Raw genomic sequence first — 21,153 nt, 5'->3', positions numbered from 1 at the left:
TCATTCACAAAATCTTGTTTCTCAGAGGGCATGAGAGCTGTTTCCTCATGGATGGCGGGTAACTACCTTCTGCTAAATGCTGGAAGGACTGAGATTATGCTATCCGGTAATGCCTCTACACACTATGGTCTGCAGATTGGTTGCCGGCGGAGTTGGGCACTGCCCCCAGCCCTAAGACTGTGGTTAGAAACATAGGTGTGTATTTAGATCAGGCCCTCTCTATGCAGGACCAGGTTGGGGCCCCCTCTGGGACCTGTATTTATATGATGCGTCTTCTGCACAGTTTTCTCCCTCCTTCCACTAGCTGTACGTAAAACCTTGGTTCGGGCACTGGTCATCAGTCGCCTGGACTATTGTAACGCTCTTTTGGTCGCGGCCAATGAATCGTTCTTGAATAGACTACAGGTTGTACGGAATACGGCGGCGCAGCTTGTTACTAATAGGCCTCGTAGAACGGCCTCCCTCCCCTTTCTGCAGCAACTACCTTGGCTGCCCATTCGCCAGAGAATTATATTCTAAGTTTGCTGCATTGTTCACAAAGCCTTAAATGTACGGAGGCAAAGCCTTTTCTTATAGGGCCCCACGGTTATGGAATCGATTGCCCCTCACACTTCGGAGATGTGATGATCTTCAGGAAACTCTTCAAAAACTGAACTTTTTGCGGTTGAACTGTCTGCCGGCGCTGTTCTCGTACTGCCTCCGCGCGGAGATACCCCTTTGGTGGTGATTCCTGCTCTTTGCCTATTTAAATCCATAAAACCAACAACAAAATGTGAAAAAGCATTAAAATGGTAAACTAGTTATGCAACAGATGAGCAGCGCTTCTGAACAGCAGCTTGAATAATTGTGGATCATTCTTAAGGTTTGCTTTGTAACTGGGTGAAGTTTCTTGTGTCTTCATGCATTTAACTCCTATTGAGAGGTGTTGGTAACTGCCATTACATTTGTAATCTGTATTGGTTTGAGATCAAACTTTTTCAACACACAAGCTTTCAAGGGCGCTGTCGAGCAATCCTTGGTAGCTCCTGCACTGTATGGGAGGTGACACATCTCCCGCAGACAGCTTAGTACTGAGTCGTCACTGCCTTAAATCCCGTATGAACCTGACGGTCTTTTACTATCTCCTTACCAATTGGTTTTGCATGAAAGCTTACATAAACAGAGCAGATTTCTGAAAGTAGGCTATTGGAAACAATCCTGAGTTTCGGGGACAAAGGAATGCACTTTTGCATACGGCGAAGATCAAACGGGGCTAATTAAATAAAAACATTTTGTGCCTTAGGTGGTGTTGTTTACTTCCAAATCTAAAACGTAAATAGTGGGATCATGTTTAATATTGTTTAAAATTGAATGCAATATGAGGTAGCCAACCGGAAGCACACCGTTGATGTTTGAGCTAACAATTCAGAGTCTGGCCCTTAAATTCTTTATTTCAAAATGTTGAGTAGGGTGTTTATGTTCTTGTGAGTTTAATGCTTTCATCTATCTACAGATATGCAATATGACGAGGAGGAGGATGAAATCACTGCAGATTTATGGCAGGAGGCCTGTTGGATTGTTATCAGGTGATGTATATGCTCTAGATATGTTTACTATGTTTTCCTCATGCACCCATGGCTCTTTAATAATATCCATAAAATATTAGAGATACTAGTTAAAATAAAAAACAAAATTAAGACGGCTGCAGTAAACTACATCCGATTTTAAATGTTTGCTGAAGATCAGAGTCTTGAGATGGTCAAATATCCTCTATTTCACAAAGTGCTTAGGGCGTATAGATTGATTATCTGGGTCGTACTTCAAACCGCATTCAGTTGGCAGAAATTGAAATAGGGTAGCACTGCCAGTTTTCAAAAATGTAAACAGACTAGCACAGAGCCAGCTTTCAGGGAGTGAATGCAAGCACACTTTATTTCATGCGGATGTGGGTCAGGAACACATTTCAACGTGCTGTCAGCAGCTCGCTAAGTGCTGCTTACAAATTGTAAATGCTCCTTGTTTTTCAGGGCTTTTTCTGTGGTGTCTTTCATGTTCACGTAGCACTTGTAGGTCAAAGAAAACTTTAACAGTACATAGATGAGGCAAAACAGCCCATCCTAGTGAGAGGAATGAGCTTCCTGAAACTGCAGGGATTAATATTGGGCTGGCTTTGACAGAGCAAATACTGTTTCCGATAGATTGGTCAAGCAGCCACTGACTCTTTACCTGTCTGACAACCTCTTAAACGGTTCTGTGTACATGTTTCTAGCACAGACTTTTTGTAATGCAGAGACTGGGGAGAGCAGGCCTTCCCCCTACAGTTTTAATTTAGCCCTATGCACTGGACGGCATGTGCCAATTACACAGATCAGATTCTACAGAAAGTAGGCAGACTAAGATGCCAAGTGTTAGATATGAAAGGGAAATGCAAAGAACCAGGCAGTCTTTAGTACGTAATCACTGGGCAATTTTCAGAAGAATTGTTACAGCATTGAATTTGTAGGCACAAAAGATTATAGGACAGCCGTGCTTTGTATAGTCAGTAAGAGTTGTTAGGTATTTATGGGCCCCAAATGCAAAGTTACTACAGTCGGCCACAATCCAATTATACTACCAGGAAAAAGTGAGGACTGATCGGGAAGAATGGAAGCTTTGCAGATCCTTGTATTTACTACCTTTGCACCAGGTACATGGCAGACATGCCATAGACCCCATCTTCCCCTGTAAAGTCCAGAATATGGGCCTCCCAAGTTCTCGCTGGCCCTAGCAATCATGACATCAGTTTATCAGATTTAAACCTCTTCTAGTTGCTGCTAATCTAATCCTGGCTCTCCCACAAACATTGCTGGAACCTGGATGCATTCTCACCAGTGGTGCATCCAAGGAGGTGGGTGTAATTCACATGTTTATAAAAGTAGCAGCTACGTGATCAGGTAAGGTGAACACCACAAGCTTTGTATAACCATTGGAAAGTACACTGCGTAAGCCGTAATGCTGCATTGTTGCAGGTTGATGTACATTTACAAAATTAGCAATGGTGGTCTTTTAGATAGGCATGCTTGTGTCATTCTTGATGGATGTTGCAACTTCACGCTTGACGGAGGGGCTTGTCTAGATTTTTGTAGATCTGTGTTCGTTCTGGTATTTTGTGTACTGGGGTTTAGTCCTAGTGTAAATTATTTTTCGGTGGGAGTAGGGGGAATTGATAAAAGGTTCAAAACTTGAGGTGATGGGGAGTTTCGTTGGTAATGTATTTGAATTTTGTGGATGTTGTACAAGTGGGATTTGCTAGTATTCTGCACCAGCTCTAGCCCTATTACAAAGTCCAGTCACATCCCAACTACCATCATACTTTCTTGGGTATCTGAAGGCCTCTTCCTGGCATTTTTGCATTACACAATGAAAATCACTACTGATTAAAAGGGACCAAATATTGTGGCCAAGGCGAGAAGCCAGAGCCATTTAAAGCTCTTCCTTTACCAAATCTTCAAACACTTCAGTCATAGAGAAGTGCATCTTGTCTTTGTAGCACAGGTGAGACTGGTTTGGACACATTGTTACTTTTTCGTGATTCCAGTGCAGACCACAACAAAGGAATCGGGGATGTGTACTGTTCACTGGAGCAAGTTGGGCCTGCTCTGTCAAAGAAATCGACTTCCTCCTCTCTCCTCGATATTTCTCTGTATTTTACCTGCTTGAGCTACCCTCGCCTTACCGGACCCCAGTTACTGGGAACAGATTGAAATGTTAATAGGGGAGAGTGCAGTCTCCATCAAAGGGTACAGATAAAAAGGCTGGTTCCCTTCGCCTAATAATTAATGTCCACCAACAATTATCTATAATAGACGCATGTTGTGAATGTGTTCCTTTTTTTACGTGGATTAACAAAGTTATGTTTGAAAGACACCAGCATCTGTTTGTTTAATCACTGAGTATTTTCTCAGTATTCAGAGAAAATCCATTTGTATTGATTGACCTGTTTCTAATTGCTAGTCAGGGTCATTGTTCTTATGGCACTCGCTAAGTTTAAATCTAGGAAAACAAAAAGTGAGTGGTGGAAGTCTTGAATTTATTTTGGCCTCTGTTGATAACTGTACTTGGCGTTGCAGTCCAAACTGGGCCCAGCTTTAGGCAGAAGAGTCGTCCTGCCCAAACTGTCAGACGACCCCTCCCCCGGACTAGAACAAAAACAACCCAGTTTTTTATCAGGATGTTTTTTATCAGCCTTTAATGCTCATACTTTGAAATGTTTCTAAATGTGTTCCTTAACTTCGGGGTATGGCTTCTTTAAGATTTAGGAACGCCTGTCAAACATGCATTCAGTAACGTGTTTGTTGTACAGTTCCTACTTTGATGAGAAAGGTCTGGTCCGACAGCAGCTGGACTCCTTTGATGAGTTTATTCAGATGTCTGTGCAGAGGATTGTGGAAGATGCCCCACCGATAGATCTGCAAGCTGAGGCACAGCATGCGTCTGGAGAAGTGGAGGACCCAGTGAGTTACATTTGTTATAATATGTTTTGTAATAAAAGCATGTGTTCTACTTGCTGCAGTTCTGCATTGTAAATGTTTAATATAGACGTAAACGTGATGCAAAACAAATGTTGGTTCCTTATTTGGATATCTAGTAGATGTTGAGATTATATTCAATTTTGGCATGTATGCTAGAGACCTGGCCCATTTCGGTTTGTGCTGTTCAGTTTTATTTAGAAAAGATCTGCGTCATTTTGCCTTTGATGCATTTTTCTTTAGTCTTGCCTGGCCAGAATTTTAACCCAGTTTTACTCTTTTAAGCCGCGTTTCCTGTTGAAGTTTGAACAGATTTATCTTTCGAAACCAACCCACTGGGAAAGAGATGGCGCTCCTTCACCTATGATGCCAAATGAAGCAAGGCTGCGTAACTTGACGTAAGAAAAACCCTGTCCCCGTTGGATAACCTCACATGTTCAAATGCGTTTCTGCCTGGGAAATTGGTTAACGTATTGTAATTGAGTATATTTGACTGTTCTCTCCTCCTTCTTGTTAATGTTTATAGTGGCTGTCAACATAATGTTACATATATTTTGCTAGGAGGATGTTAATCCACAATGTATGTCAGATTCATTGATTGATATATGTACAACAGTAAACCAAAGTATGCAGAATGGATCAATGGGTGTGGTGAAACTAGTCGATGGCTTTTGTCTCCTAACTGGGTGAATGGGACAAAGTTGATACAGGTTTGTTTCTCAGCTTCTGCTTTTCTGTAACTACTTGTGCATTGCCTCTTTATTCATAGCTTCTTTCCCGTTGAGGATGTTTTTTTCTTCTTTCATGTAGGTGTCCTTTTCCGATTTTTAAAATCTAAACCATCACGTTAGTGTTTTATATATGTTCTATTGTGGCACCTTTTTTCTTTTGTTCTTGATCATACAGTTTTGGCTTACTCTATATCACCATGAAGCCGGTGATATCGCTATGAAGGATCTTTTGCTCCTGGGCAGATAGTGTAAGGTATCGAAGCCACTGCTCAGCATGTGCTAGGTAGTAGGGTTACACCGCCCGAGCTAAGAAGTGGGTTGCAATCCAGAGGTAGGATACCGTTCATGTCATATTGTACAGCCAAACCCAAGGACAAAAATAAGAACAAAAAGGTAACATGTGGGGGTGAGAGGATGGGGGGGTTGGGGCCATTGGTCGTCGCCAAGCATCTAGTCCTAGTTGGGAGGAAGCATGGATGTATGAGAGGGGGCGCTGAGAGGTTATGATTGTGTTACTGGGGGGGGAAGGGGGGGTCAGGTAGAAGGTCCCTGGGCTATGCTAAAATGGATCAGCTCCTTTGGGGGACTCAGCCCCGCGCGGCCGAAGAATATAGTCCAAGAGATGCAAAGCTCGGAGGCGAGGGGGTGGGTGGGGGGGGGGGGGGGTGAAGCGGCAATGTTCTAGCTTGGAAAGGTGATCTAATAGTGGTTGACATGTGTGTGTAAATTTGGTTTCAGAGTGTGATATACCGCGGGTTAGGAGCTCCATTGCCATTGTGTGCCACAAGCGAGCGAACCCCATAGCGAGGTGGGGGGGGGGGCGGGAAAGGGGGTTGTAGGCTTTTTCCAAGGCAAGGCAATAGTTTGTTTTACTGCCCCTAGCATGTGCAGAATCAGACACCAGTCAGTATCTGTCATAGCTTGGAGGGATTGGGGCCGGATCACTAAAATCGAATCCCTAAGATAGTTACTTGCAGCGTGTTCGGTATGGGGAACCCCACCGTGTCTTTAATATGGCCGAGCACCTCCTTCCATAAAAGGGTAATGGGTGGGCAGGACCACTAGATGTGGATAAAGGAACCCATAACAGAGTTGCATCGCCAACACAGGGCTGAAGAAGTGGGGAACATTTTCTGGAGTCTGGTTGGGGTGTAATACCAGCGGGTCATAACTTTGTAGGCTGTTTCACTGTGGGAGACACTGCTATATATTCTAGCGATGTCACGCCAGAGCTGAACCCACTGTTCTGGGGAGATGTCGTCCAGAATGTCAGAGTGCCACTGTGCTTGATAGGGGTGGAGGGCCGTGGGGTTGGAATGCTGCAGAACCTGGTATGTTCGTGAGATGAGCCCCCGCGAGCCATCAAAGTATCGCACAAGCGTCTCGAAGGAGGTGAACTGGCGCGTGGCCGAGCATTGGTTTTAAGGCAGGTCTTTTGGGCTTGGTCTTGCTGTTCTCCTGTCTGGGTTAAATCTGTTTTACTTGTGCTATTTGTATATGTACTCATTACGCTTCTCCTTATAGGTATTCTGCTCCCCTGTATGTGGACATTACCAAAACGGTGGTGAAAGAAGGCGAGGAGCAGCTGCAGACCCAGCATCAGAAGACGTTCATAGGAAAGATTCCTATCATGCTTCGCTCCACATACTGCCTGCTGAACGGTCTGACTGATCGTGATCTCTGTGAATTGAATGAGTGTCCTCTGGATCCTGGAGGCTATTTCATAATTAACGGATCTGAAAAGGTAGAGTACTAGCTGACACGTTGATTTGAAATATGTATTCAGAAAAACGATTCCAGGACTACTGTTCATTTTGTCCCGGGAAAATGGATCATTGTGCGCGATACCATACCAGAGGGTCACAATTGATCTGTAGGCAATTTCTGTCCCACTATTTTCCTTGTAATGTTTCCCATGAGGATGAACCCCATAATTTGCATATCTTAATTGTATTTAAGTAGCTCATCTCTATGGGCTAATTTCTTCACTGACCTTGGACCCAAGCCATTTCTAAGTGCAATGGACCTTCTGGCATGATGCCCAAATGTTCTGTTTAGTGAATCCTTCAACCCCCAAATGTTGCAAAGTTTGCGGATTTACAAAAACTTGTAACAAAGTGTCCTTACAGTTCTCTTGGTGTTAAACTGATGTCATCCTTCCCCTGTAGTTAGCGTTCTTTACCCGTGCCTTGAGAAGTGAAGGCAGCATAGATCTTCTTTGTACTTGAATTCGTAAATGAAAATAGTTGAACTATCAGTGGTTCCATTACTTTCTGGAATTTGGTAGCTCGTAGATCATGACTAAATGGCAACAAGAGCTTGGCTGCTGTTCAGCGATTTTTTTTTTTTTTTTTTTTTTTTTTTTTTTTTTTTTTTTTTCTCTTGTCTTGCTTTATGCCTTCAACATCCTCTCCTGCTTTCTTCTGTGCTCTTTGGGTTTCAGGACAATTTTCCTTCCTTTCTTTTTGGCCATCAGGCCCATCTGCCATTTTATTTTAGGCGACCATCGGAATGTCTACACTAAAGCATTAGCATAAAGGGCACATATCAGATACACATTTATTCCATGGAATTGTGCCATGTGTGCAGTCTCAATTTTTTTATAGTGGGAAGGGAGGCCATTGAAAGGAATATAACTCATCCACAGTGAAACACGTATCTAAAAAGCAAGATTTCTTAGAGACTTGTAGAAGTGATTGTTACATTACCTACATTATCTTAATAGTAAGATGTGTGGAAAAAGTGAGCAAAAATATAAGGACAAATAGAACTTGTTAAAATTTCTGTGTTTGTGCTGATATGGTGGGTCATCACGGAAAAACTTGAGTGTTTGATCTTTTCTAACTTAAGATGAGGAAGTGCTCCTTCAAGTACATACCTGTATTACCTCTTGTATCTCCAGCTGTAAATATTGTGGAATCTAGTGATCTTACTATTAAATTATATTTTGATTATTCTATCTTTGTAGGTTCTGATTGCCCAGGAGAAAATGGCAACTAACACAGTGTATGTGTTTGCAAAGAAGGATTCAAAGTATGCTTATGTGGGAGAGTGCCGATCCTGTCTGGAGAATTCCTCCAGACCAACAAGTACTATCTGGGTCAGCATGTTGGCGAGAGGTGGACAGGTGCGCATTAGTTCATTGGGTCCTCATACTAAAAGCTTCTGTTTCTGCCCAGTATAAATAGTTTGATGGGAATTAATTTAATGGACGCCAACTTCGTTATGGCTTTAAAATGTGGGGATGCCCCATGTAGGTCTGGGGAGGGGAGGTGGGAGGGTAATGGATTTTCAGAAATTCCCCCATATGTTTGTAAGTGGAACACATTTACAAAGTCCGCGGGTATCCTTAAAATCTGGCATGAACCCAACTCTACAGGCCTTTTGCTTGACCACCGTTTTCTAGTGGCTGCACATTAAACGTGTATGGGTGTGGTTCAATTCAAGTACATCAATGTTGATCTCTCAGCCCTATGCCTAAATGCTGGACCTTGCTTAATCTGCGTGTACCAAAAAGGGGTTGTAGGGAGTTTCTGGCAAGTAGTGTGTTTTGAGATGCCAGAATGTAGTGTGCATTGACCCCCCCCCCCCCCACCCTCCCCTATTTTCAAACTTTTCATATTTGTGTTGCCACTGTTTTCTACTGTGGTTCATAGATGGCTAGTGTCGAAGCACCCGTTTTGGAGAGCAGCCATCTTATTGTAACCTATTATTTTTTCTACCCAGGGTGCAAAGAAGAGTGCGATTGGTCAGCGTATTGTTGCAACTCTGCCATATATCAAGCAAGAAGTGCCTATCATCATAGTCTTTCGGGCTCTGGGCTTTGTCTCTGACCGTGACATTCTGGAGCACATTATTTACGACTTTGAGGACCCAGAGATGATGGAAATGGTAATTGAAATATTTTGTTCTCCACTTGTGTATCGTTGCATATGGTTAGCATTTTCTAAGTTGCTTCAGAACTTTGACATTCCCCTAGTCATAGTTCCCATTTTTATGGGCTTCTTAATGGAGCTTTATTACAGGTCTAATCAAAGGGGCAAGAGGTTTTCACAATTATTTCAATGATAATACTTTTAAAAAAAATTACTCAGATAGCATCAGGTGTGTGTGGCTTTTTTCCTCTGGGACTGCATCATTTACAACTTTTTGTTTTTCAGTTGAGTTTTGCCTACACAGCTCTGATTGTGCATGTTAATCTCAATCACTCCCTCAACTCCATGTCCTTCCCCCTCAGTGCTGAAAACACATATGATTTTAGTGTGTTGTATAGAAACATTTCTTGATCTCTCAATACTAGTTCAGTCAAAGAGTATCAGCATTGACATAAGACACAGTTCTTGATGGGCTTGGAAACTGAAATGTACAATTTAAGGACCATAACCATTGGTGCTCTTCCGCTAGTAAATCCGAAGACTACCTTGGCATGGCTCTGCTTTAGGATAACCTAACTTTGTCTTTTGATTTATCAGAAATAAGTCATTTTTAGGTCTCGGGACCATCCGGTCGGCAGACCGGAAGTCCGGAGATTTAATGTCATTGAGAAGAGGGGCTTGCACCCGCCCCTCTTCGCTCCTGTTCTCCATTGGCTGGCCTCTTAAATGCTGGCCAGCCACTGGAGAAGAGGTCCAGTCACTCCGTTGAAGCCCCGTCTTTTTCGGATCGGGGGGCGTGTTTTTTGCGAGAAGTCTCAGGGAGGAGACAACAGCAAAACACGCCCCCAGATCCGAAAATGAGGCTCCCTTTCTCCGAGGCATTTTCGCTGTGCCTCGGAGAAAGGCGGTGGTGTTCCTGGCGTCCTCTCCCCCTGCTGTTGGCTCGGCGTGTCAATTTGCATGTTCTGCGCTATCTAAAAAGCGGCATCGGACTGCTCGGCGTGGATGTGCCTGGAGGGATTCGGTTTGGTGTGTAAATCATCTTGACGGTCAGTTCTGCGACAGCTCTTGGAATGTGTCGCTCACACCCCCTCTCGTTAGTTTACCTCCTCGACCTCACTGCGGGACTATTCACTGCTGGGGCACAGTTCATTCGTTTCAAAGGAGATCGAGAGACCCCAAAAGTTCAGGAAAAGGGCTGCGCCCCCATGTCTCTGTCAAGCTATCATTTGGCGAGCAAGGATTCACACCATCTGTGGCATGTCCCTCACTCCTGGGTAGAGTGATGTTAACGGTTAATAAAGCCCTCAGCCGGGAAATAATCCTAGAATAGTCCCACAAGGCAGGGCCTGGAGTGCTTGCCTAAAATACCAGCTCGGACACTTATAATACAGATTACTATCGGAGGCAGCAGAGGGCCGGGTGCTTCATTCATCGGAGCACCAGTCTGCCAATGGCCCACGGGCGTGCAAGCGAACACGTCATATGTACGCACAGGCAGGCATTTTTATTCTATTTACTGAAAATATGGCGAAGGTCAAAAAAAGACTTTCCCTCAAACATTGGAGCTAGAATAGTAAACCGCCCTGTCCTCGAACATCTGAGGGTAATTCTGTGGGTATACTCAGCATAACCACTGTGTCATGGGCCCTACTCACCGCAAAGCAGGAAAGGAGACCCTTTACTGCTGCTTGAATTACAAAATACAGCCGTAACCAGGGTTCAGTAGGCCCTCAGGCCTCTGTGCCCCGGTGCCACCGCACCTGCTGCACAAATGAAAGCTACGCCGAGTTTCAGGGGAGGGATACAAAAGGAGGCTCCTGCAGGAGGCATCGACAGACAGTATTTAGAACTTCGGAACACCTCGTTGAAACATTGATTGTAGTGCAGGCCTGGAGGGCCGAGTCACACTACGGATTTATATACAGAGCGAGGACGTCGCTTGTGAGCCCTTTGTGAATAATATTCATTTTCCCTGTTACAGATGCTTGGCAGCACCCGGACTGCCCTGTCAAAACGTAATACATGTTTGCCCTGTCCATAGAACACTACTGTCCGTATTTAATGAAAACGGGGCTTCTAAGGTGCCTGTGTCACCCATCCTTAGACCTTCCGGCCCGGTGCGCGCGCCACGCCCTGAGCGGCGGTGCGCGACCTGTGACACAGAGGCCCTTCCGCCTGCATCCGCTCCAGTGCCGCATGGCGTCTGTACATCACCAGTTTATTGCCGCTCAGCTCTATTTTCCATTGTTTCTACCAATTGCCAGTGGGGTAAAGAAACTTGAGGGGGCCCCCCTGCAAAGCACATGGAGCCCCCCCACCCAGCGGCCTGGCCCACCACCTACCACTTTGCCCCACTGCCCAAAATTCTGGTATATTTTGATTTTAAACCTCCAACATTGAATGAAATGCCTCTATATTGTCTTGCTCAAAGTATTAATGAGAAAGTGGGAAACACTCTGTGGCTCTGTGTGTGGGTGCAAATGCAATAGGTCTCGCATTGGAGAGTGATTAAGCTATTGACATTGTAAATAACAATGCTGTTTCTTTAAATGTTTTAAAAACAAAAACATACAAGAATGTCATGAGCAATGCCAACAGCTCTAACTTTAACAATGCCGAGACCATTGCATTGTAAATGCTTGTTATAGATTGCACACACCATTAAAGAAGTTTTGGTCATAGCCAATGGACAGCATCCGTGTCTAGCTTCAAATAGTAAAAACATATCTCTTCTCTCTATAGTTGTGCAAACCACCACTTCCCACCCCCCCCCCCCCCCCCCCCCCCCAATGGTTTTTCAGTCCTCCACAAGAACATTTGTATTCATCTTTGCCTTCCTCTGTTGTGTGTATTTTTTTTCCGGAACTATTGCAAATGTTTACTTCTGTAAGTAGTTCCATTGGCACTCCAGTCTAGGGCTGACCAATAAATAACTCGAATAAATGGAATTATTTGACTTTTTCTTGCTTCTTTCGTAAAATAGGGAAATTTGGGATAAAATGGTAATTTTTTTTTCCAAGTTATTTAAATTGTAGGTTTCGCTTAGTTGTGGAAATAGCTTTTTTGGTGTTTAACAATCTTATTCGTAGCCCAAAATATACTGCGGTTCTGGAAATGTCCAAAATATATTGCTTCTTGTAATTGGAGGATCATACAACATATCTTTTCAGTCTTGTGTTAGTGATGTCATTGGAAAATGCTTGCCACTGGTTTCAGGCTAGCTGAAAACTGGATCCATTTTTTTAATGCTTGTGAAGAATGTTGCTTATGTGTGTGCAGCTTACGCGGGGCTTCTGCAGGCCTCCTTGACAAAATGCCTTTGCCCGCCCTGTGAGCAGAAATTGGATTGTCTTTCTATATGTTAATTACGACTTTGGTCTCGAAGCATACTCTACTACACATGTGTTATGCCTTCTGTAGTATGTGGTTCCTTCATGCTGGCCGCTTGGTGCATTTTGTATTTGAAGGTTTTTGCTGTAGTGAGCAGGGTTCCCTTCAGAAGTCAAAACCTTGCTATCTGTTATGTCAAAAGGCCCTGGCCCAGTTGGACTCTGCTGGTCTCCCGATTTCTACTGTTTAGTGTATGCTGTTGTATGTTTTCTGTACAAAAGACCTACATCCTGCCACTACTGTAAGGTGCTGTGCATGATTTTTTAATTTCGTTCACCAGCTGAGTATTTGGGCGCTGGGATTAGCATCCACCAATATGTGTACACCTTTTAAGATGATGACTTCTGCTATTCTTTCCAGGCTAATTTAATTTAACTCATTGTAGCAGCTACACCCCAAGTTGGGGAGGATATGTTCTAGCTCTCTCTGCTGTTAGGGAAAAGTGAGAAGATTATAGTGACAGGAACACCTTCACACTTGCGCATACTGATACACCAGTGCAGTTAAACAGACCTGTGAAGTAGGATTCTTTTTAAACTACCACATACCGCTTCACATTCGTACAAGTATTATTTAGGATTGGGTGGTGTGCACAAAATGCTGTCGGGGGACTGATGGCTGTCATTGCGCACAGCTCTTTGCATCCTTTCCCCCTAGTTATTGATGCTTTTTCTTGTACTTTGACCAACAGTATTGGGCCCGCAATAATATCTCAAACTCCACACAGCTTTCTGATCATTGGCTATTTTTGCAGGTCAATTACTGTTCCTTGCAATGAGTATATAACCCCCTGTGGAGGAGATTGGGTTTATGTGCTGCTGCAGACCCTAAACACATCAAACCCTTATATGGTGCATCTGTTTCTACCCATGGCATCCTGAATTATTGCTTCCAACCAATGCATCCTGTCATCTATTTTTTTTTTTTTTTTTACTGATCGTGGACCTTCTTAACATAATTGTAGTAGTCCTTGGTATGATGATGTTGGATATCTCTGCAGCATAATGAGGATGTTTATAATTGGACATAAATGCCAGTCCATGTGTGGCATTAGTACATACGAGTAATTGATCATTTTTGTGAGACATTGGGGGATATTGAGCGTTATCAATTGATTGCAAAATGTGTGCCATAAAATGCATCCCTGAAACCCCGTTTGTATGCATACACTTGAGTGACATTGGGAAGCTGTACGGTATGCCTTGTTCTTCTGCTGGGAATATGTTTGGATTGTTTTTTTTATGATCCTTCGAAGGAAAAAAGGCTTGACTTAATTTTTCTAGCTTATAATGCCAGTGATCTAATACAGCAAGTGCATTTCTCTCTTTCAGGTAAAGCCTTCTCTGGATGAGGCATTTGTTATTCAGGAACAGAATGTGGCCCTGAACTTCATCGGATCAAGAGGTGCAAAGCCTGGTGTTACAAAAGAGAAGAGAATCAAGTATGCCAAGGAAGTATTGCAGAAAGAGATGCTTCCACATGTGGGGGTCAGCGACTTCTGTGAAACAAAGAAAGCTTATTTTTTGGGGTATGTTTGGTCATCTTTGCTTTTGAAGTGTGGATTATGATGTACTTGATTTAAATCCAGATAAAGCAGTTTGATTAATTTTCTGGTAATAAAGGGAAAGGCCACTTTTTGGAGCATTTACTTTTAGCTAGGGTTTCTAATTAATCACAGGCTAATATTTGGAGGATTTTAGGTTATTTGTTGATACCTATTCTTTCATAACCTTTTCTACAAAAAAAATCACTTCCTGGATTCACCCCATCCTCCAATATTTTGTAGCATGGGTTGGCAAATTGCTGCAGGGAATTAAGAAACCAGTGCAAACCTATCCCCCCCCCCCCCCCCCAAATTTGTGGTATTCTAGATGCAGGCAAAAGTGTGCTTGTCTCAAAAACAGTCCTCAGTCTGTCTTATACCCCTGTTGAGGACTCTGACAAGTCTGTCTTGTTCCCTGACAGTCTCCAGCAACACAGCGCCACAGACAGGAAATTGTCTTGTTGCACAGAATGCAGATAGCAGTCTGACAGCTCTGCTGTCTGGCACAAAGCAGTGCAGAGGGCAGGAGGGAGCACCTGAGAGGCTGGAGGGACAGAGGGCATGAGGGCTGCGGTTGTCTGTGGCTATGGAAGAGAAGGTCACATGAGTCAGGAAGAGGCTAGCGTGGAAATCGCTAAATCCATGGGACATATGACTTCATGGGACTTTATTCTCTGTACAAGTAAAGGACCAGCATTTCTCGCCACCCCCGCCCCTAAAGAGTTGCTTTAAGATGTGCAGGGATATGCCTGCCTACTCCCATGCAAACGTCTCCTGCCCTCTGACGCGTCACTTTTGTTCAGTTTTCTTGAATCGTGGGGAACATGAGTTATTTCTGACTCCTGTCTAACTTTTGGTGCCAGATGTTTCCTTTTGCGCTCAATTCTAAATCGAAACCAGGATTTCATATCGAAATTCTTCAGTAATACCAGTGTTGAACTTGTGCTACAAGTGGAAATGGATCATAGATTGGTGACATTAAGGCACTTTATCCCTTAGAATGAAATAAATAACACACTGACTGTGGTAAACATTCTAGAAGGCCCAGCCAAAGTTTGTAACATTGATATTCTTTATTGAATTGAATTGCTCTGACTGCTAGATAAGCCTCCTCATAATACATTTACAAAGCACTATTGTATGTATATTCATGAGGTACACTTACTTTTCAGGGCCACCACCCTGAACATGTAGTGCTGTAGCAAGATTTAGAAGTAGAGACTGGGGCTGGTAATTTGTTTTAATTTATTAGTTAGCAAAAACAAAACTGCACACGTTTGTGTGGTCTTCCTGGGCCTTGTTTTTCATTTTGCACCATGCAAACCGAAAGGGATGCCTGGAGAACCTATTTGGGTGTATTTTGCATTGCAGATTGTGCCTGGTTTGTGACTAAACACTTTTTCGCCCATCCATATTTGGGGTTGAGCCTGACGGGCAAATTAAAGTTGCCCTATTAAACTTTTATTGACACTGAAGAGGCCTCCATTGAACCACGCCCTTTGGTTCTCAAATACTGCATGTACTGCTAGACACTTGGGGCCTGATTTAGATCTTGGCGAGGGGAATACTCTGTCACAAACGTGCCGTATAGCCGTGCACAGTTTTGCGATCCCATTATAATCCATGGAGATCATAATACGGTGGACGGGATATCTATCCGTTTGTGACTGAGTATCTATATAAGGCCCATGATCTCTGCAAGCACACCTTCCGCCAAAGAAATCCTATCTGTCTATTGCTGGGTTCCTTAAAGTTCACCATGCGAATCAGAACATTCGAAATAAAAGGAAGGGAACATTGCTGCAAATCCATTTCTGCTTGTGAGTTGGTTGAAGAAGAGTACTGGGTAGTAACTTTACATTGTGTTCCTCAGCTGTGAAATTTCCTAGGTATGATTTTGACTGGTTCTTTGATGCTTATCTAGTACAGCTTAATGGGGTATTGCAAATCCTCTCTTGTGTAAACGTGGTTGCCCATGTCTTTAAGTAGTTCAGTTTTCTGTGTCTTCGATTGTTACAGGCTTATGTAATTATCCTTTGAGCTTTTACCTTTTTTGTAAGCATTGGATCAAAGTGTTCCCAGAGAAAATCAACAAATCCGTTTCACATGTGTTCATATGTAACATGCTTTTCCTTTATCCAAAGTTCCTGTCCTGCCTTTTTATATTTATATATGTACTTTAAATGTTTCTTAATTTGTATGTATTTTGTTAGGTACATGGTTCATCGGTTACTTCTGGCAGCTTTGGGTAGAAGAGAGCTGGATGACAGAGATCACTATGGGAATAAAAGGCTGGATCTTGCTGGTCCTTTGCTTGCATTCCTTTTCAGAGGGTAAGTGGGAATTTGAGAGGTGTATATAGGTAATTGTTGTAAAATCTTGGGTTCTTAGAGTTAGCTATGTCAGTGTTTTAGATTTTGGAATTGGGAATGTGTTGGATTTATAAAATGCACAGCTATTTTAGAACTATCCCAAAACCTTTCCCCTTTTGCCTTTGGTTTATTGCTAATTTATAATGAGGGTTGGAGTAGTAAATTACTGACCATGCGTAGGCAGTATTTTAACATTAAAAGCCCCTCTAGTGCTGTCAAAGCAGTTGCGAAAGCAAGGACTGTGGTGCCAACGCTCCAACTTTAGGCTATGTCTGATAGTATGGTTGGTGTTGTAAGTTGTACTGCTGAATACCCTGGGGAGGCCATGGCACAAAGATGGAGGATAACATGCGCTTGTTACCATTCTACGTTTGCTTTTTTTGGGTAGAATGTTCAAGAATTTGTTGAAGGAAGTGAGGATGTACGCACAGAAGTTCATCGACCGCGGCAAAGACTTCAACTTGGAGCTTGCAATCAAAACCAGGATAATATCGGATGGCTTGAAATACGCACTTGCTACTGGAAACTGGGGTGACCAGAAGAAAGCTCATCAAGCCAGAGCCGGGGTGTCTCAGGCAAGTTTGTATTTTAGGTTTGACCAGAGCTGTGTAATCTGTGTAATTCTTCCCTGAAATTTCCACGCTCTCGTCTGTTACCATTTGATTGAAGGGGTTCATTTATGAGGGACTATATTTGGAAGCACATCACTGCATCCCCCTTTTGGAACTTTCTCAAATGGTGGTATTCCTTGTCAACTTTTGGCCAGCCGTGGCATGTTACACTCTTATTAGTTTGTTTTCCCTGAAACAGTGTTGTTAATCCCATTCAGATTGTGGGTATCCATGGCACGATGACATCTTGCTAGCTCCAACAGTGCAGTGTTGGTTCAAGAAATATTGTGTGCATTCATTGGACTGCATTGGCTACCCAAGCCATTAGGGTGGTGCTGCCCATATTGAGGTCATCTGTGGGATAATTGTAGCAATTCCGGGCATATTGTGGAAATCCATCTCACACACTTCTTCTGTTGTACTGGCTTCTGCTAAATGGTTGCCATTTTATTACCTATTTTATGCATACATGGTAGAATGATGGCAGTAGGTTAACGAAGGTCATTCTTGGCATGTTGTGGTATGGTACTCCCAGAGGAACTAATATAAATACGTTTAAATACATTACAGCTTATGCTTCCTAAGAGGAAGCTGATGAGTGCAACTTAACACGTTACATTGACACTAGTGTACATGCTTAGCCAAGCCTCTCTCCATGCCTTTTGACAGATGCATGTTTGCTAATTCCTGAGTTTTGGAGTGAGGGTTAGGGTTTCCAATCATCTCTGCACAGTGAATGTGTCTTGAGCGTCAGTTATGGTTACGGTTCAGCATGAGAGACTTATCCTTTTAAGTGGGTTTATATTTATAGTTGTAAGTGGGTGGCCTAGAGCTCATGTTAATTTTGTGTTTATCATCAGTTGAAGCAGTGGATTTAAACTATTCTCGTCCTTGAAGGTGTTGAACCGGCTGACCTTCGCATCCACGCTTTCGCATCTGCGGCGTTTGAATTCTCCCATCGGTCGAGATGGTAAACTGGCAAAACCCCGACAGTTGCATAATACTTTGTGGGGAATGGTTTGTCCTGCTGAAACCCCAGAGGTAAGTAAAAACAAAAAAAAAAAAAAAACATTGGTAAATGCATTAGGTTTCGCTTTTGTGATTCATAATATGCGTTTTTTTGTTGTAGGTTACTGATTAGTTGTACAATATAAGTTTTGTACATAAGCAATTCATAACACTTTAACAAAGTGTTATGACTTGTTTATGTACAAAAAGGCAATATATAAGTGGTATAGTGCGGGTAAGTAATAGCAACATTTTGAGAAATGAAACGGGGAAATAATACAATTAGTTGATATAGCAATGTTATGCGTTTAGAGCAGTATTGACAACTTTTGGGACCGGTGCCACCTCACCTGCTGCACCATTCAAATCATGACCCTATTGCCTGTATGGTAACTCCACTTGTGACTGCTTGTTTAGTAGTAATGCAATATTTGTACTTAGAGGGGGTTCCTAGAGCTTTGGGCCCCTGTGTTGCTGCACCACTGAATTCCTGACCCTAGTGCCTGCAAGATAACTGCACTTGTGACTGCTTATTTAGTATTTAAATCTATCAATAATTGGTGTTTAGAGGAGTTCTGACAACTTTTGGCCCCGAATCCACTGTACCTGCAGCACCATTGAAATCATGGCTATTGTGCCTGCTAGATAACTGCACTTTGCCTGTTTAGTAGTAAAATTGAGCAATATTCTGCATTTATTGTGAGAAAGTGGCTCTGTATATACTGTTCCCTAATGGGTACAGGGTGTACAGAGTCCACAGTCCCCCAGAGGCTGATAGAGGTCAACGTTAGGTATGACCTTACTCTCAAAAGTGGTAGCTTGGTCGAGCAGTAAGGCAGTACCTGAGGACAGTGTAAAGCATTTATTGTACACACTCAGTCAGCAAATGGTTTCACACACTCAATAACTGAACTCTAGGCCAATGCTTTATATATATATATATATAAAATATATGCTTGTTTTATTTTTAGAACCACAAAGGGAATAAAAGTATACTTTTCTCAGAATGAGAGATTGAATATAAATACTTTTGCAATAAGCAATGGAGTTTTGTAAACAGTCACAGTTGGTTGCAATAAACAATCCTATTTCCTAAGCATAACAATGCATTGAGCTCAATGGTAAATTCAGGTTATCTTGTAATAAATTACTTTTCAGATTACTTTTGAAATTCCAGGTCTGGCTCCTAGATCCAGCTCTGGGTCAGTACTCAGAATCAAGTGATGAAAGTCGACTTAATAACTGTAATGATTTTTAAATAATATTTAGCTATTTCAAAAGTTAGCACTTAGAAAATATTTCACAGAAAACATTCAATGGATCTCTATGGCAAGAAATTCAAATTGCAGGTAGAGTACTTTATCGTTACTTTAGTAATCCAGGACTGGGTACCTAGACCCAGGACTGGGGTCCTTATCAGAAACAGGTAAGTAATTTCGTTTGCAGAAATGGTACGATTTTAAAAGAATATTTCAATTTTGCAAAAATAGACACTTAGAAGAAATTTCACAGAAAAGCAGACAATGGTTTCCTATGGAAGAAAAATGAGTTAGAGGTAAGTTCAGTTGTGGACACTTTTCAGAGTCAGGGCTGGGCACCAAGATCCAGCACTGGGAGCTCACCTAAGAGCAGGTGAGTAAATTCGTTTTTGTCACTTGGCTGATTTTTAGTGAATATTTGCAGTTTTGAAAAGTTCACACTTAGAAGATTTTTTAAGAAAAAGCCAGTCAATGTTACCCTATGAGGAAAATGAAGTTAGCGGTTTAAGGGTAAATACCCGACTGGCAGAGTTGAAATTCCGGGCATAGACTCAGGGGTCCCCCAGTGTCAGGTAGGTACAGTTGGATCACCCTCAGCGGTTTCAGGACGGCCGGGTGCAGAGAGAGTTAGGCCCAATGTTATCCTATGAGGGATAGGGGGGGCCTTGGTTGGTGGCTGCTGTCTGGCAAGCCACGCGGCTGTGGGAGCTGGGCTCCTGGTCACTTACTCAGGGCAAGTGGGGACGTAGGTTAGTGTAGAGAGTGCACTGCCAGGGCCACTCGGGCGGCTGGGTGCAGGGTGCTTTTGAGCCTTCGGGCGCTCAATGGAAGTCAATAGGAATGTTCCGGTTTGGAAAAAGGCTGCAAGCTCGGGGACGAGGATGCTTCAGATGCCACCACCACTTCGAGAGGTAAGTTGGGTAGTTGTAGGTTAGGTGGGTACCCCGGGATTGGGCACAGGGGGCCGCAGGGCGCCGGGTGCAGGGGTGCCTTTTGATGTCGGGAATCTTACCCTCTTGTTGATCGCGGTTGGGGTGGCACTCTGTTCTGAGGCTGCAGGCTTCTTCCGGAATGTCGAGGAGGGTCCTTGGGTGCCGGACTCTGGGTCACAGTCGCCGTGGGGTCGTCCTCAGGGTCTTTGTTCACTCCGGCACTGGCCAGGCTTGGCTGGTGCAGAGTGTGCTGGGTTCGCGGTTCCGGGCTGCTGCCAGGGGTTAGAGATAGGTTTCTGAGTAGAGCCTCTACTCATGGGAGTCCCAGGGGCTTTAGAGTTCAAAGGTAGCCAGGTCCTCCGGGGTTTTTGAGGTTGCTGGCCACAAGAGATGCCGCGCTGGAGCAGGAGCAGGTTCGAGGGTCGACAGGCCGGTAGGGCTGGGGCCAAAGCAGTTGGTGTCTTCCTCTTTTTAGCAGCTGCAGGGCAGGTCTTTGTTCTTCTTGCTCTTCTTGTAGTTTCGAATCTGGGATCTGGGGAAGGAAGGTTCAGGGGGCCCCTAAATACTAGATTTAGGGGCGTTACAGGTAGGTGAAGGCCAGGGACCAATGGGTCCTTGTCCTGGGGTGGTTACACCCCCTATCCTGCCACTCTCCTGTGGGAGGGGGGCAGTAGCCTAATCCTGATAGGGTAGGGCCTCCCATCTTCAAGATGGCGAGAGCCCGGAGATGTGCTTCACCTCGCCTCCCCCACCTGAGGGGTGGGGTGGGCAGGCTGGCACATCCCCTGTCCTGGTATGGGGTTTCCGGCCAAGCTTCCTGCCAGAGTGGGGGGTTGCAGTGGCCTGGGGAAACTCCAACTGGCGGCATGCCTTTGAAGCTTCCCTTTGCTCATCCTGGGGGAGGAGATTTCTCACCTCACCCAGGATGTGCATTGTTGCAGG

At 43.7% G+C, this 21,153-nt stretch overlaps 1 protein-coding gene across 1 annotated transcript in view; it reads left to right on the top strand.

Annotated features, from left to right (window-relative positions):
* Positions 1 to 21,153, top strand: part of POLR2B (RNA polymerase II subunit B) — a 138,834-nt gene that overhangs the window by 12,647 nt on the left and 105,034 nt on the right. Inside the window, exons 2-11 of the mRNA XM_085641182.1 lie at positions 1,493 to 1,565; positions 4,322 to 4,472; positions 4,773 to 4,885; positions 6,743 to 6,962; positions 8,187 to 8,345; positions 8,945 to 9,109; positions 13,818 to 14,014; positions 16,243 to 16,362; positions 16,790 to 16,976; positions 17,910 to 18,053. Of these exons, the coding sequence (XP_085497308.1) occupies positions 1,493 to 1,565; positions 4,322 to 4,472; positions 4,773 to 4,885; positions 6,743 to 6,962; positions 8,187 to 8,345; positions 8,945 to 9,109; positions 13,818 to 14,014; positions 16,243 to 16,362; positions 16,790 to 16,976; positions 17,910 to 18,053 (1,529 nt within the window). The remainder of the gene's footprint in view (positions 1 to 1,492; positions 1,566 to 4,321; positions 4,473 to 4,772; positions 4,886 to 6,742; positions 6,963 to 8,186; positions 8,346 to 8,944; positions 9,110 to 13,817; positions 14,015 to 16,242; positions 16,363 to 16,789; positions 16,977 to 17,909; positions 18,054 to 21,153) is intronic.

This window comes from Triturus cristatus, chromosome 2_2 (genome assembly GCF_964204655.1).
Source record: "Triturus cristatus chromosome 2_2, aTriCri1.1, whole genome shotgun sequence".
NCBI classification, from domain to species: domain Eukaryota; kingdom Metazoa; phylum Chordata; class Amphibia; order Caudata; family Salamandridae; genus Triturus; species Triturus cristatus.
Note: the sequence above shows the minus strand (reverse complement) of the source record. Positions and strands in the feature narration are given on the sequence as shown.